Here is a 12771-nt window from a genome sequence, read left to right as displayed (position 1 = left end):
CTCCACATATTACAGACAGCACAAATCACAATTCCCTTTTTATCTACATGTTTTCCACTGTAATGCTATTTCTAAGAGTCCTACATTTGCATGGTGGCTGGGCAGCTACAACAAGGATTTAAATTGTTTCCATCGTGTGCTTTTAAAAGTGTGTTTGTGTATGTGTGTGTGTGTGTGTGTGCATGCACTCGCGCATGTGTGTGTATGTGTGCATGCGCATGTCTGCTTCACCTTGGTGGCGGGGTTCCTGTTCGGGCTGGTAAATAGGGAGGAGGGATGGTTAGTGTTCCGTGTCAATGTCCTGGAGGTTGCTAGGCAACGCTGGGAAAGGCATGTGCATATGCAGGGATTTCCAACATCAGCCCTCGACCCAAGTGTGTGTGTTTGTGTGCAGTTATTCATTCATTACCAACCCAGAGGAAGCATTGCAATTGGCTGTTGCCCCGTTGTTATTAAATGAATCTCCGTAGTATGAGGTGATGTAGTACGGGAACGAAAAAATCTGATACGCAGTTCTGCTATTTCATCCTCTAGGACAACGTGACTCAGTCAATAAGCTGCCAACAAGTGCTGCAATACTTATTACATTAGCGTACACCCTTTCAGTAGAACCCAATAACACAATGTTTACTTGCTTCTATGCGTTCAATTCTTCCTGCACGACATAGGTAGTCTTTCAGACTTCACATTTCAGTACCTGACATTGACAGCACTGAAGCCTCGCTATCGTCATAACAGACAACCTAAATTGTATGTGTGTCTGATGTGTTGACAACATGACAATAGGATCATCCACAGGGCATTTCTATTCAAATAATGCTACAAAAACAAAACAGCTTTTTTCATGACATCATAACTACGAGACTGCTCAGCTTTCCTAATCGTGTTCCTACACTGTGTACGATTCCACATGACGCAGAACGAGCACTCGCAGTATCAGACTGGGTTGTTCACATGTCACGTCTGACACAGCAGCAGTAGAGGAGATGACTGATCAACCTCTACCCGCTTCTTAAACACAGAAAAAGACACGGGACATGCTACTGTATGGACAAACTAACCACACGTGCATGCTCGCGAGCACACACACACACACAAAATACACACACACACACACACACACACACACAGCCTATGACACATCTAATAAACCGCCCGAGTGGACAACAACCCTGAAGACGCGGCGTACACACACACACACACACACACACACCCTGACTCTGACGCGTCATATGAAATGACTCACGCAGAACGGTGCGGCACGGTGGTCAGTCCTGCTCAGAGCCACCACATCCCCCCCCTACCACCCCTTCCCCCCCCACCACCCCTCCTCAGCTCCAAACGTTGTGGCAGGCGGGCGACCGACCTACCAGCAGGCAGCGGCGGTGCAGCCTCTTGGTCCTGCGCAGGGTGCCCATGATGCGGCGGCCCATCTTTTTGGCGTACCACACCGAGTTGAGCATGCTGGTCGGCGGTGCTGCTGCCTCTGTGAGGAGGAGGTGGAGGTGCTGTTAAGCTGTGTCGCCGCGGCGATGCTCCTGCTGCAGGCGAAGAGGGGTGGCGGAGGGTGGTTGGAGGGGAGGGGAAAGGTAGGAAAGGAGAGGGGAGGGGGGGGGCTTCACTCCAGCTTCACTCTGGCTTGTGTGTCCCCCCCCCCCCCCCTCTCCTCTCCTCGCCCCCCCCACCACACACACACACACACACACACAAAGGCGCAAATCGAGGAGCCGGGAGAGTGTGGATAAGAAGAAGAAGCCGCTTTTCTCTCTCTCTCTCTCTCTCTCGCTCGCTTGTCTGTCTCTTTTTCTAGAAGGCTCTCTTATGTCTGCGCAGTCGCTCTCATTAGAGACAGGCTCTGGGACGTGACAGGAGAGTGAAATCGCCCCGGTGGATTAACCTGTGACAGGGAGGGAGAGCGTTCGGTGAGATGGCGAGCGAGTCAGTATGTCTGTCTGTCTCCATCTGCTGCACACAGGAATGTCAGACTAGTGCAGGGGAGAGAGGAGAGAGAGCGAGAGAGAGAGAAGAGTGTGTGTGAGGAGAGAGGGGGAGAGAAAGATGGCCATCTTCAAATCTCCTCTCTCTCTGCATCTCTGAAATGTTGATTATCTACGTCTTCTTCTTCCTTCAATTCTTTTTTTTTTGCTTCTCACCCTCTCTCCTCCTCCCCTCCTCCCACCTGATTTATGTTGGTGGTGGGGTACAGGTTGGATTAAGGTGCATTCGTCCTACTCATCTTTCCGTCCCCCCGTTCTAAAAATGAGTCAGCAGCGGAAGCTCTAGACTCACAGAACGCTGACTTAATGCGGGTGGGGGTGGGGGGGGTGCCTGCCTTACGGAGCCCTGCATTCCTCCACACGGGGAGAAGAAGAAGGCTGTGGGACTCCTCCAGGAGAGCGTTTCAGCCGGCCTTAATCACCACATCCCCTACGCTTTACAGCGTCCCAATCACAGCGCATTCCAGTACCGTCAGTGTTGACTTCGTATTTCAGTCATGTGGTCTTGCTAGAGTGAAAATAATGAGCAATTGTGGATGAGTTTTTTCATAGGTTTTAGTTTGTATTGGATTCTTGTAAACCTATTTGAGGTTTACATGCAGACCAGATTGACTGTTAGGGGGCTCAGGTCCGGTTGAAAAAAGGACACCACTACATAGCACAAAAAGGATCACATACCTCCACTGTTTTATCAGTGATCAATAATCGCATCGACTTGTACGTCTCACTAAATGAATACTAGCATATGCTACATTAACATACCTTGGGAATGAAACAATTCCCACCCTTCATCTCCGTCATTCATGAGTTGATCTGCTGCTATCTGTATAAATCATTAACTCGATTTTTGCCAAATACGGGAGAGAGGCTGTCACTTGTCGAGGGAGGTAATCTAGCAAGCTGAGCAACTTTGGTCATTTGACTTTTGTTTAACTGTCGTTACAAAGGCTGCTTTTTGGAATCCAGAGCACGCTCTGTGTCGAACCTACTGCTGAAACGGCTGAATTAATGATGATGCTCAGAGTTTATGAACGTTTATAGGATGCTTACTCTATCATTTACTAAATATCTGTCTGATATTTTTAACATAGTGGCGCAGTCACGTCATAAAGTGGAGCAGCACCTCTTCCATTCTTTGGGGAGAACTGTGACATAATAGCGATCGTTGATGATTTTTAAGCAATGTAAATGGGCACTTCCGATTTGTGCTGTATTTCCCGGGCAGGATATGAATTATTCTCAGTCGTGAAACAGTGTCGATCTAGTAATCCCTACGGTGTTGTAGATCTTTCTGGAGAGTCGATGCTGCACTCTCTCTCCATCCCTTTCCTTCAATATCTCATCCAAGAACCTCTATTTTCTCTGTGTCAGTTTTTCCTTTGGTCCGCATCGGTATTCATCTCCCACGTTGCTATGGCGCTGCTTGAGAGGGAGGGAGGGAGGGGGAGAGAGACAAACAGCCGTACAGTACAGCCCTTTTCTTATCCGCTGTGGCATCACTTTTTTTTGCCCCTTCAGGTTTGTTTTGGGACGTGTGATTCCATTCATTTCTATTGTCACAGCAGAGAAGGAGATAGCAGGCGCTATCGTCAAAAGTCGTTGATCAAGGGGCGCTTAGGTGGCGTAGCGGGTTAAGCGCTGACCATGTAACCGCAGGGTCCCCAGTTCGATTCCGGCCAGGGACATATCCTGCATGTCATCCCTCCTCTCTCTCACCCATCCTTCCTGTCAAATCTCTACTGTCTCTGTCACAATAAAAATGAAAATATGAGTGGGACTGCTCCACAGAGAAACAACAGACTGCAGGATGTAGGAATTGCATTGTCAAGGTTTCTCTGTGTATAAGAACCTGCCGGTGTTACAGTCAACTAACGGCAAACTTGCGTTTCATACACAAACACGCTCACACACACCTGATATTTATTATGAGTATGGGAAAAGGACATAGTACAGTACACAGTACAGTACATAGGCTAAGTGGTGTGCAGCATTGAATAGTAATGTTTTACTGTTGTTATCAAACCTACATAAATCCCTCTGATGCTTACAAAATACATTGGAATTGAATATATGTATGAAACCTACTTGTTATTTAGACAATCTTGCTAAGAGACGTGTCATCGTTTAGGCTACAACCCTTTTTCAATAACAAAAGCTCAGTGAGACTATTGTACCAATGTACTATGTATCCATTGTACCAAAACAGACCAATATCCCAATACTGTGGGCTATAGGCTTGTGATGACAAAATTGTCACAGATTTTGTGGTGAGTGGGGAAAAAGCGGGCAGCTGCTTTATTCAGGGTTGGGGTCAATTCCATTCTGACTCGTGTAATAACACTTAAACTGACACTCAATTGTGTGCAGTGAGGATATATTGAACACATGAATGACATTTTTATGAATTATCTGACAGAGTTCAAATGGAATTGTCCACCCACCTGCTTCCCACTTAGACGTCAAATATCATGGCACTCAACAGTAGGACAGAATGGTAGACAAACTAAAACACACTCATGTCCATGCAGACTAGATTAGAAACAGCCTACAGCAGGGATTCTCAACTATATTTACATCTTATCTACAGTGCCTTCAGATGTGGCCTGGGGTGGTCCAGTGGTCTAGCAACGCGGTCTATAGTGCACACATGTCGGCATGGGCTCGAATCCGGCCCATGACCTGCTGACATGTCCTCCCTCCCTTCTTCTCCTACTTTCCTGTCTGTCTTCACTATCTGTCCAATAAAATGAAAAAAATATGAGTGGGACTGCCCCACTCAAGAGAAAAAAAAAAGAAAAAACATTTTTTTACAGTGCCTTCAGTAAGTATTCACCCCCCTGGGCTCCACAGTTTGTTGTTACAACCAGACTTAGACAGATTTAATAGAAAACATTTTGTTACTGGTGCGCTTGGTGGCATAGCACACTAAGGCGTCAGCCATGTAATCGCAGGGTCCCTGGTTTGATTCAGGCCATTGACATGCATTGTCCTGCATGTCATTCATCCTTTCTCTCAGCCGCCCTTCCTGTCAATCTCTACTGTCTCCTATCCCAATAAAGCAGAAATGTCCTTTTCAAAGTGAAAAATATATTTTGGGAAACGTTTACAAAAAAATTCAAACTGAAATGTCTTCAGTCAGTAAGTACTCACCCCCTTTGCTATGACAGTCCTAAATGAGCTCAAATGCAAACATGTCTTCAACAAGTCACTCAGTAAGTTGAATTGAGTCTGTACGCAATCAAATAAAATCAGAAAAGGAAAGTACTGTTTTGAACAGTATCATAAAAAGCATGTTTTGCACGATCCGGTGGCAGATTGTTGTAACTACACTAGCATAAGTTTTTCATGCTTAAAAATATTTTAGTGTCTCAAAAGAATTAAGTCATTCAGATGCTGGATCTCTTCATCACACATGAGAGTGCCTGGTGATAAGATTTTAGGCAAAAAGACCTCGAAACAAATACTAGGGGGACTATGTATAAAAAGTGTTTTAATTTCTGAATGGTGAAACCAACATGGACAAGAATAACCTTAAATAAAAGCTGACAGTCTCTAAATTAACCTCATAAGTTTGATTGTCTGATTTCAGATCCAAACTGTTTGTAGTATAGAGCCGAAAGAATGAAAAACTGTCCCATTACTTATGCAGGGCACTTTATAACATGGATATATATATATAATATAAAATGGAGTGTAGCATTGCTTTAAGCCTGATAGCGAAATTTAAGAATACTAGCTTTAATACTCTGAATATTGTTTGCCTGCTCCACCCCCCCCCACCCCCCTAAGATGGGCAATCTGAAAATGTCTTAATTCAGCCAACACTGGTAATATCACAGCCATACATACAACATAGCCATGCTCTATAGGAAGCAGTGGTGTATGGATCCAGGTTTACTTACAGGTTCAGATGAACATTCTGGCATTGCAAAACAGCCTAAACAACAAACAAATAGCCCAAAGACTGATTCTACAAAAATGTCAGCCACACGCAAAGCTGAGCACAACACCAACTTCACTTAACGTCAGATGTAAAGACAAACAACGTGCCTACAGGTGAGCCGGGAGGGAGGGAGACTGTTACCTGATACAGTGCCTGGCTTTGGGGGTAGGGGCTGGAGGAGCGTGAATGGAGGGGGCTTTCCTCACTTTTGGGGTACAGGGTGGTGGACGTGGGGGGAGGAGGGAGCTCCGGCTGTCCTAAACCGTCAAAGATGCATTCCAGAGAAGCTACCTACAGAGGGCGGCACGGAACTGACAGAGTTACGACAAAGTGTCAAAGTAAGGTAGAAGTGCAGACTTAGAACAGAAAGGTTGAAAGTGATGGTAAGGAGGGGGGGAAAAAGGTGAACAAGGCTTAAGAGAGAAATCAAGACAGAGAAAGGGAGAGTAGGTGAGAGAAACGGAGAGTAGGGGGGGAAAAAAGCAATCACTTGAAATTACACATTATTCTATAATTGATAGAGAGTGCAGAGTGAAACAGTGGAAAGAAGAATTGGGAAAGATAAGAGACAAGACAAGGAAAGCTCAAATAAAAAGCAAGAAATAGGGGGGAGAAACAGGGAAGAAGAATAAGAAAAGCTATGTATCCTATATACAGAGAGGACCGATTATTTACATTATTTGATGCACATTCTGGAGAGCTACTGGGTCGTCAATTTGCCAATGATCAGCAACTGATTCATACAGCGAGCACTAGAGTTTAGACGGCTTTAAATCAGAGCAATTAGCCTGGTTAATCAATTCAAAGCACAGTAAAGACTAGCAAACCAATAAGCTCTCCAGGACTAGAAAGCATTTTCATGTAATCAACCTTAGACAATGTGCAGATGACTGTGTGGGAGAGGTTTAGCTCTAGACAAATCATAGAGCCATCTAACAACAGGGCATAAAAGTATTTTGTCCTATTACAAAGACATGTTTGAATGTATTCGTTTCTCATGATGGGTTATGAAAACGTGGTATTCGGGTTTTCATGGTATACAGTATGGTATCTGCTCAATATTGCAATATGGCCAACATCTGTCACACACACAGAACATACGCTTCATAAGAGAGAGACACAGAGAGAGCGAGAGCGAGAGAGAGAGAGGTGGAAGAGGGAAAGAGAGGGGGTGGATGAGAGAAGGAGAGGGAGAGAGACAAAGACAGAAAGAAAGGATGCCTCATGATGTGTGATTCTTTAAAATCAGTGTGGGGAACATGACGCGTTCCGACCGGCAGGGGGAGCTATAGGACAGTTGGTGAAGGGATGAGGGTCCGATTGGCAGCGGCTGATGCCAATTGGATCCTCATCAACGCGCGCTCTTAACGTGTGGCTTTGTTCCCCAGAAGGGGGTAGTCGGACTGAGTAGCCCGAGGACGCAGTGACGAACCAAACCAGTATACCAGAACGAGGGTACCAGAAGCGGGGATACCAGAACGGAGAAGCAGCGGAGTGTCAGGGAGCGAGGGACGGACGAGCGCTGCCGGGGAGCCGCGACCGAAAGGGTCGGGCTAGAAGCAGAGAGAGTCGTTCTCGCTTGAGCAAGGCTCAGCCTGACTGAAACTCCAGAACGGCTGTTCCCGTAATAAAAACCCGCTTGTAAACACTACCCAGCCTATTGTCTGTCTCCCTCTGTGCCCGAACCTGCTACAATCAGGCTCTTGAATTTCAAAGGTAGTGTCAAAAATCCAACAAAATGTATTCTGGCATTGATAAGCAATAACCAAGTAACCCTTGCTGAGCAATGACATGTCGACTTTGCAAACTACTGCAGTAGTGGCGTTAAACACTTCTATCTATTGTACAAATGTAAGTGTGCTGTCCCAGTCATAGTTAGTCAGCATAGACTACTCCTTCATTAAAAAACACATGCTTCATTTGACCTTTGGATGGCAGCAAAGAGTCATCAACTATGAAATAACTATCCAGAGCAGTCACAGACTATTCTAAAGCAAGTGCTACCGTGGCAATAACTGAGGTTTTGAGCAGGTTCTCATGCCCTGTCAATAGGCAGTAACGCTAAACACAGACATAGTGGCAGTATTGCTACAGTAGGATCAACACAAGCCAATGATTAGCCTCGTACCTGTTTTAAATTGCTCATTGATAAGATAGTTTTTTCTTTTTTGTCCCAAACTTGTCGCAGACTCGGGGGGGGGGGGCTCTAAAATGAAATTGAAACTTATTGTGTCAACAACATCTGGTTTTCTTTTTTTTTTTCTCACCAGATCTCGGGCCGTTCTATCTGAACATTTTCTTGGTCTTCCAGATCTTGCCTTGGCTTCAATTGTTCCATTTATTTTCCATTTTCTGATGATGTTTCTGACAGTGGAAATGGGTAGTTTGAAACGTTGCGAGAGTTTTCTGTAGCCTTCTCCTTGATGGTGGAAGTGAACTATCTCAATTCTGACATCCTTGGACAACTGTTTAGAGGAACCCATGGTTTTCAACAGCAGACACAACAGCCACCGCAGACGGATACTTTAGAAGGCATGGAGTTACTTTAGAATATGGGGGGGGGGACGTGTCCACAATTAGGCTCAAGAGTATACACATTACTGCACTGGTGGCTGCAACCTTGTATGGTGATTTTGTGTTTGTTACTATGGTAACCATGGTTTGTATGGTATGGTGTCCATGTTGATGCACTGCTGGGAATCTCACATGAGTCCATGAAAGAATACAGGTATGAGGACATGTACTACATGTGTGATTGTGATTGTTACGAACAGTTTCTCAATGAAGTACAAGGGTGACATGGGAACAGGAACAAACAATGAGATTCTCCTCTCTCAACCTCCTAGTGTATGGGAGAGCATGATCATTGAGAATTGAGTGTGTGTGTGTGTGTGTGTGTGTGTGGGTGTGGGTGGGGCGGGTTGAGAGAGAGGAAAAAAAGAGTAATGGGAGATATAAAGAGAGAGAGGAGAGAGAAAAAAAGTGTGTGTGATACAGAGACAGAATGTAAATGTACAGTGTGTGTGTGTGTGTGTGTGTACGCGCCTTACCTTCAGGGGCGAGATGTGTGCGTGGTTCACATAGCTGTGGACGTTCTCAATCTGGGAAATGTTCTTCTCGGCCACCTGGACCAGTTCGGGCTGGGGACCGTCGTCCGTGAGCTGGGGCGAGCTCTGCTCCTGGGGGGACGTGTCCTCGTCATGCTGCCTGTACTTCTGTGGAGGAACGGGAGAGCAGCAGGAGAGAGTGTGAGTGCTAGGAGAAATATACACCAGAGTCCAATATCATTGTTACGCATCGGAGGACCACCCTATATCTCCAAATAATTATGTTCAGCGGGATCATGTCTGCAGACATGGAAATAGGATTAGGGGGATCGTAATACCACCTGTGAGTTTGTCCACCTGTTTTTTTTTCTTCTTCTGAGTGGGGCAGTCCCACTCATATTTTTCCTTTAATTGACAGATACAGTAGAGATTTAGACAGGAAGGATGGGTGAGAGAGAGAGGAGGAATGACATGCAGGACACGTCCGCGGCCGGAATCGAACCGGGAACCCTGCAGTTACATGGTCAACGCTTAACCCGCTACGCCACCTAAGCGCCCCTTTGTCCACCTGTTTTGACGAAAGTCAGCTGACAGTACGTCAAGGAATTAAAATTGGGTAAGAGTTGCGTGAATTAAGACATGTGTTTGGAATTACGACTTTCATAACTAACCATAACTAACCACTGGTTAAGTTTAGGCATAAACTTTGGGTGGTTAAGTTTATGGTAAGTTGTCAGGGGGAGGCATATAAACGTAGTGTCCCCAGTGTGATTCCAACCAGCAACACTTGGGTTACAAGTCGGGTGGTTTCTGCCTTGCCACCCAATTAGATTAGATTCATCTTTATTGTCATTGCAGTGAAAATAGTGATACAAAACATGATAGTGATACGTACAGTATGGCAAGTATACTAGGTATATAAGGTACTGTAATGGATTTTATCATATCATAGGGATGTTATTGCATCATATGATCATAAGGGGGGATGGATTTTACACATGTATGGCATTTCATAATGCTCTATACTGCATCTTGTAACAGTAGATTTCCATGGAGTTATTCCTGTGGGATTGTTGAGAGTCTGGCTGTCCTGTGTATGAACACAGAGCCCTGATTGTGTTCATGGACAGTGATGGAATGCAGACTCGTTATCAATGTTGTGACTATGTTGACAATATATCAAATGTACAACGTGAGAGTTGGGTGGCAGTCTTTTTTGAAAGCTTCCCATTGTGAAGTCATTTGACTGTCCCAACTCGAGTTGTGAAAATATCATTTTAATTTTAATAAATATTATACCTAGATTTAAAGCAAGTTCCTGTCTTGAGTCTCGTTATTAATCCACAACAGTACTTAGAGGTACTATATACAGGTGAGGAGGATAGCAGTAAGCTATGAACAGTTATGGTAGCTATGTACAGTATGGTGTATAAATGTGTATAAAAAACATATGGCATGTGCAAAAGTAGTAAACAGCAGTAGTGCAAAGGGTAATTTAGTTTTGACATTGACCAGGGTTGTATGCCAACAGCAATGGGGTGGTGGGGGGTTGTTCATCAGAGTGTGTGTGTGTGTGTGTGTGTGGGGGGGGGGGGGTTATTTATCAGAGTGACAGCTCTGTGAAAAAAGCTGTTCTGGAGAACGCTGGTACAGGACCTGAGGATTCTGTACTTCCTGAGACTCTTAGAGGTGTCCTTGATGATGTTTGCCGCCCTCCGTGATGATGATGCTTGTCGGCTGTATGAAGTGTTCGCAAGACTATACTGAGTAAACAGACTTGAAATAAGTAGGCAAATAAACACTAAATTGCGGATTCTAGTCAGACGCAAGGCACTTGCGTGTACACGCGCTGCTGCCATCAGGTGGCCGATCCTCCAAAACGTAATAATTTGAAGACTGGGTTGGAGTATAATTGTAAACCTATGACTATAATGATCCACCAATGAAACGATGAACACCCTAATGAGTACAACAGTCAATGTACAAGCAAACTGTAATAGCGAGCCTTGTTTTGATGTGGCAAATGACACAATTGTTAACTGTTGAATACCCCTAGCCGCTTCTTTATCCACACGTTCACAGGGCACAACTGCATAACCACAGTTTCCAAGGCAACAAGTTCATCAACTTTTAAAAAAATCTTGTGTGTGAAAGAACCAAGTTCATTAAATAAAGAACTTTGTTGGTCTAGAAGAGGAAAGGGGCTGGATTGTGAAAAGTTTTTTTAGCCTAAAGAATTCCTTGACTGAACACCTCTTTTGCCCTCATGTTAGATAGACACCAATAACAGACTCCAAAGGCAAACGATACTAGACATTGACAGGGGCGGCTGTGGCGCAGGAGGTAGAGCCGCCTTCTAATGATCGCAAGGTTGGCAGATCGGTGGTTCGAGTCCCGGCTGGCCACATTTCGAAGTGTCCTTGGGCAAGACACTGAACCCCAAATTGCTCCCAGTGAGCGGGCCGGCGCCTTGCATGGTAGCTTGCCGCCATTGGTGTGTGAATGTGTGAGTGAATGGGTGAATGAGAGGCCGTTGTAAAGCTCTTTGGATAAAGGCGCTATATAAGTGCAGTCCATTTACAGTTCTCTTATGCCTGCACACATGATGTGACAGAACACACCTGACTAACCAAAACACCACACCAATACTTTTGGTGGCCTGAAATAGGGGGGACAATGTATAAAAAAAGTATCAAATATATAAAAAAGGGTTTCAACAATGCTCGTCAGAGAAAACATAGCAAAAACAGAAACTCACTGCTATTGCATGTCACTACACTCTAGACCAGAGCTTTCTTAATCCTGGTGCTACAGTAGGGACCCACATTGACGTGTGTTAGAACCGGACTAGAACAAAAAAATCCACACACATGAAGGGCCATTCCTGTTCTACAGATGACTGGTGTGATCTCCATTACATTTTTCCAATCAATTAATCAATCAATAAATCCTGTCACATAATATATACCCTGTATGAAAATGACCATATTTTCTGGACGGTAATCTATCACTTACATATGCTGCAGATTTGGGATGTTCTTTTGACATAGTGAGGTTTTCTCATCAGATACGATCGATATAAGTGAAGTCATATCATATAAAAGGGGTACAATAGGACATAACATCCTGACAAGCTGACACCATGTTTGAACCCTTGTGATGAAGTGTTTCAAATAGAGTTCAATGTGTTAGACCATTGTCGTCATCGATGCCACCAGTAATCAAAGAGTGTAATCTATGCCATGGTCCAATGGCTAAGCTGCTTTTCACGTTTACAGCAACCAGACAAATTAATGGAGTTGTTGTCTTGCCTGCTTCCATTTTGAAAAAAAATATAAAAAGTATATCAAATTCGAATATCAAATTTGTAAACTTCAATATTGTATTTCTACATGAGACCGCTTGTAACAGCAATGCAAAAAGACATGGAGTCATTCTTATTATTATTATCCTTGATGAGGTTACTGTGTCTTATACAGGGAGGTCATTCACGTCATATGCTGGTCATATGCTGGTCATTCACGTCAAAGAAGAAATAGATTAACACAAAACGCAGATTAACACAGTAAATCTCTCGAGACAACTAAACCCACAAGATGTGGAACCATGCTCATCATGTGTGCGCCAGAGAACGATGGGCTTAACCTTCTATCACACACAGCCTCTCTCTCGCAGTGGTGTCAGTTCCATTCCACAACACATTGGTTTACACTGGAATGAAATTACATTGTAAAAGGTGCTTAAGGGGGCGCTTAGGTGGCGTAGCGGGTTAAGCGCTGACCAT

The 12771-nt window shown here is 44.5% G+C and overlaps 1 protein-coding gene across 2 annotated transcripts in view; it reads right to left on the bottom strand.

Annotated features, from left to right (window-relative positions):
• The window catches only part of dlg1b (discs large MAGUK scaffold protein 1b), a gene marked incomplete at its 5' end in the record, with an annotated part of 78743 nt that overhangs the window by 44507 nt on the left and 21465 nt on the right, over positions 1-12771 (bottom strand). The window contains 2 exons of one of the 2 annotated variants that reach the window (XM_080543322.1): positions 6082-6231; positions 8991-9195. In XM_080543322.1, the coding sequence (XP_080399448.1) occupies positions 6082-6231; positions 8991-9195 (355 nt within the window). The remainder of the gene's footprint in view (positions 1-6081; positions 6232-8990; positions 9196-12771) is intronic. The other variant, XM_080543323.1, reaches the window with a different exon arrangement.

Source organism: Nansenia antarctica (genome assembly GCF_963989245.1).
Source record: "Nansenia antarctica genome assembly, chromosome: 12".
In the NCBI taxonomy this organism is placed as follows: Eukaryota; Metazoa; Chordata; class Actinopteri; order Argentiniformes; family Microstomatidae; genus Nansenia; species Nansenia antarctica.
This window is presented reverse-complemented; position numbering and strand designations above follow the sequence as displayed.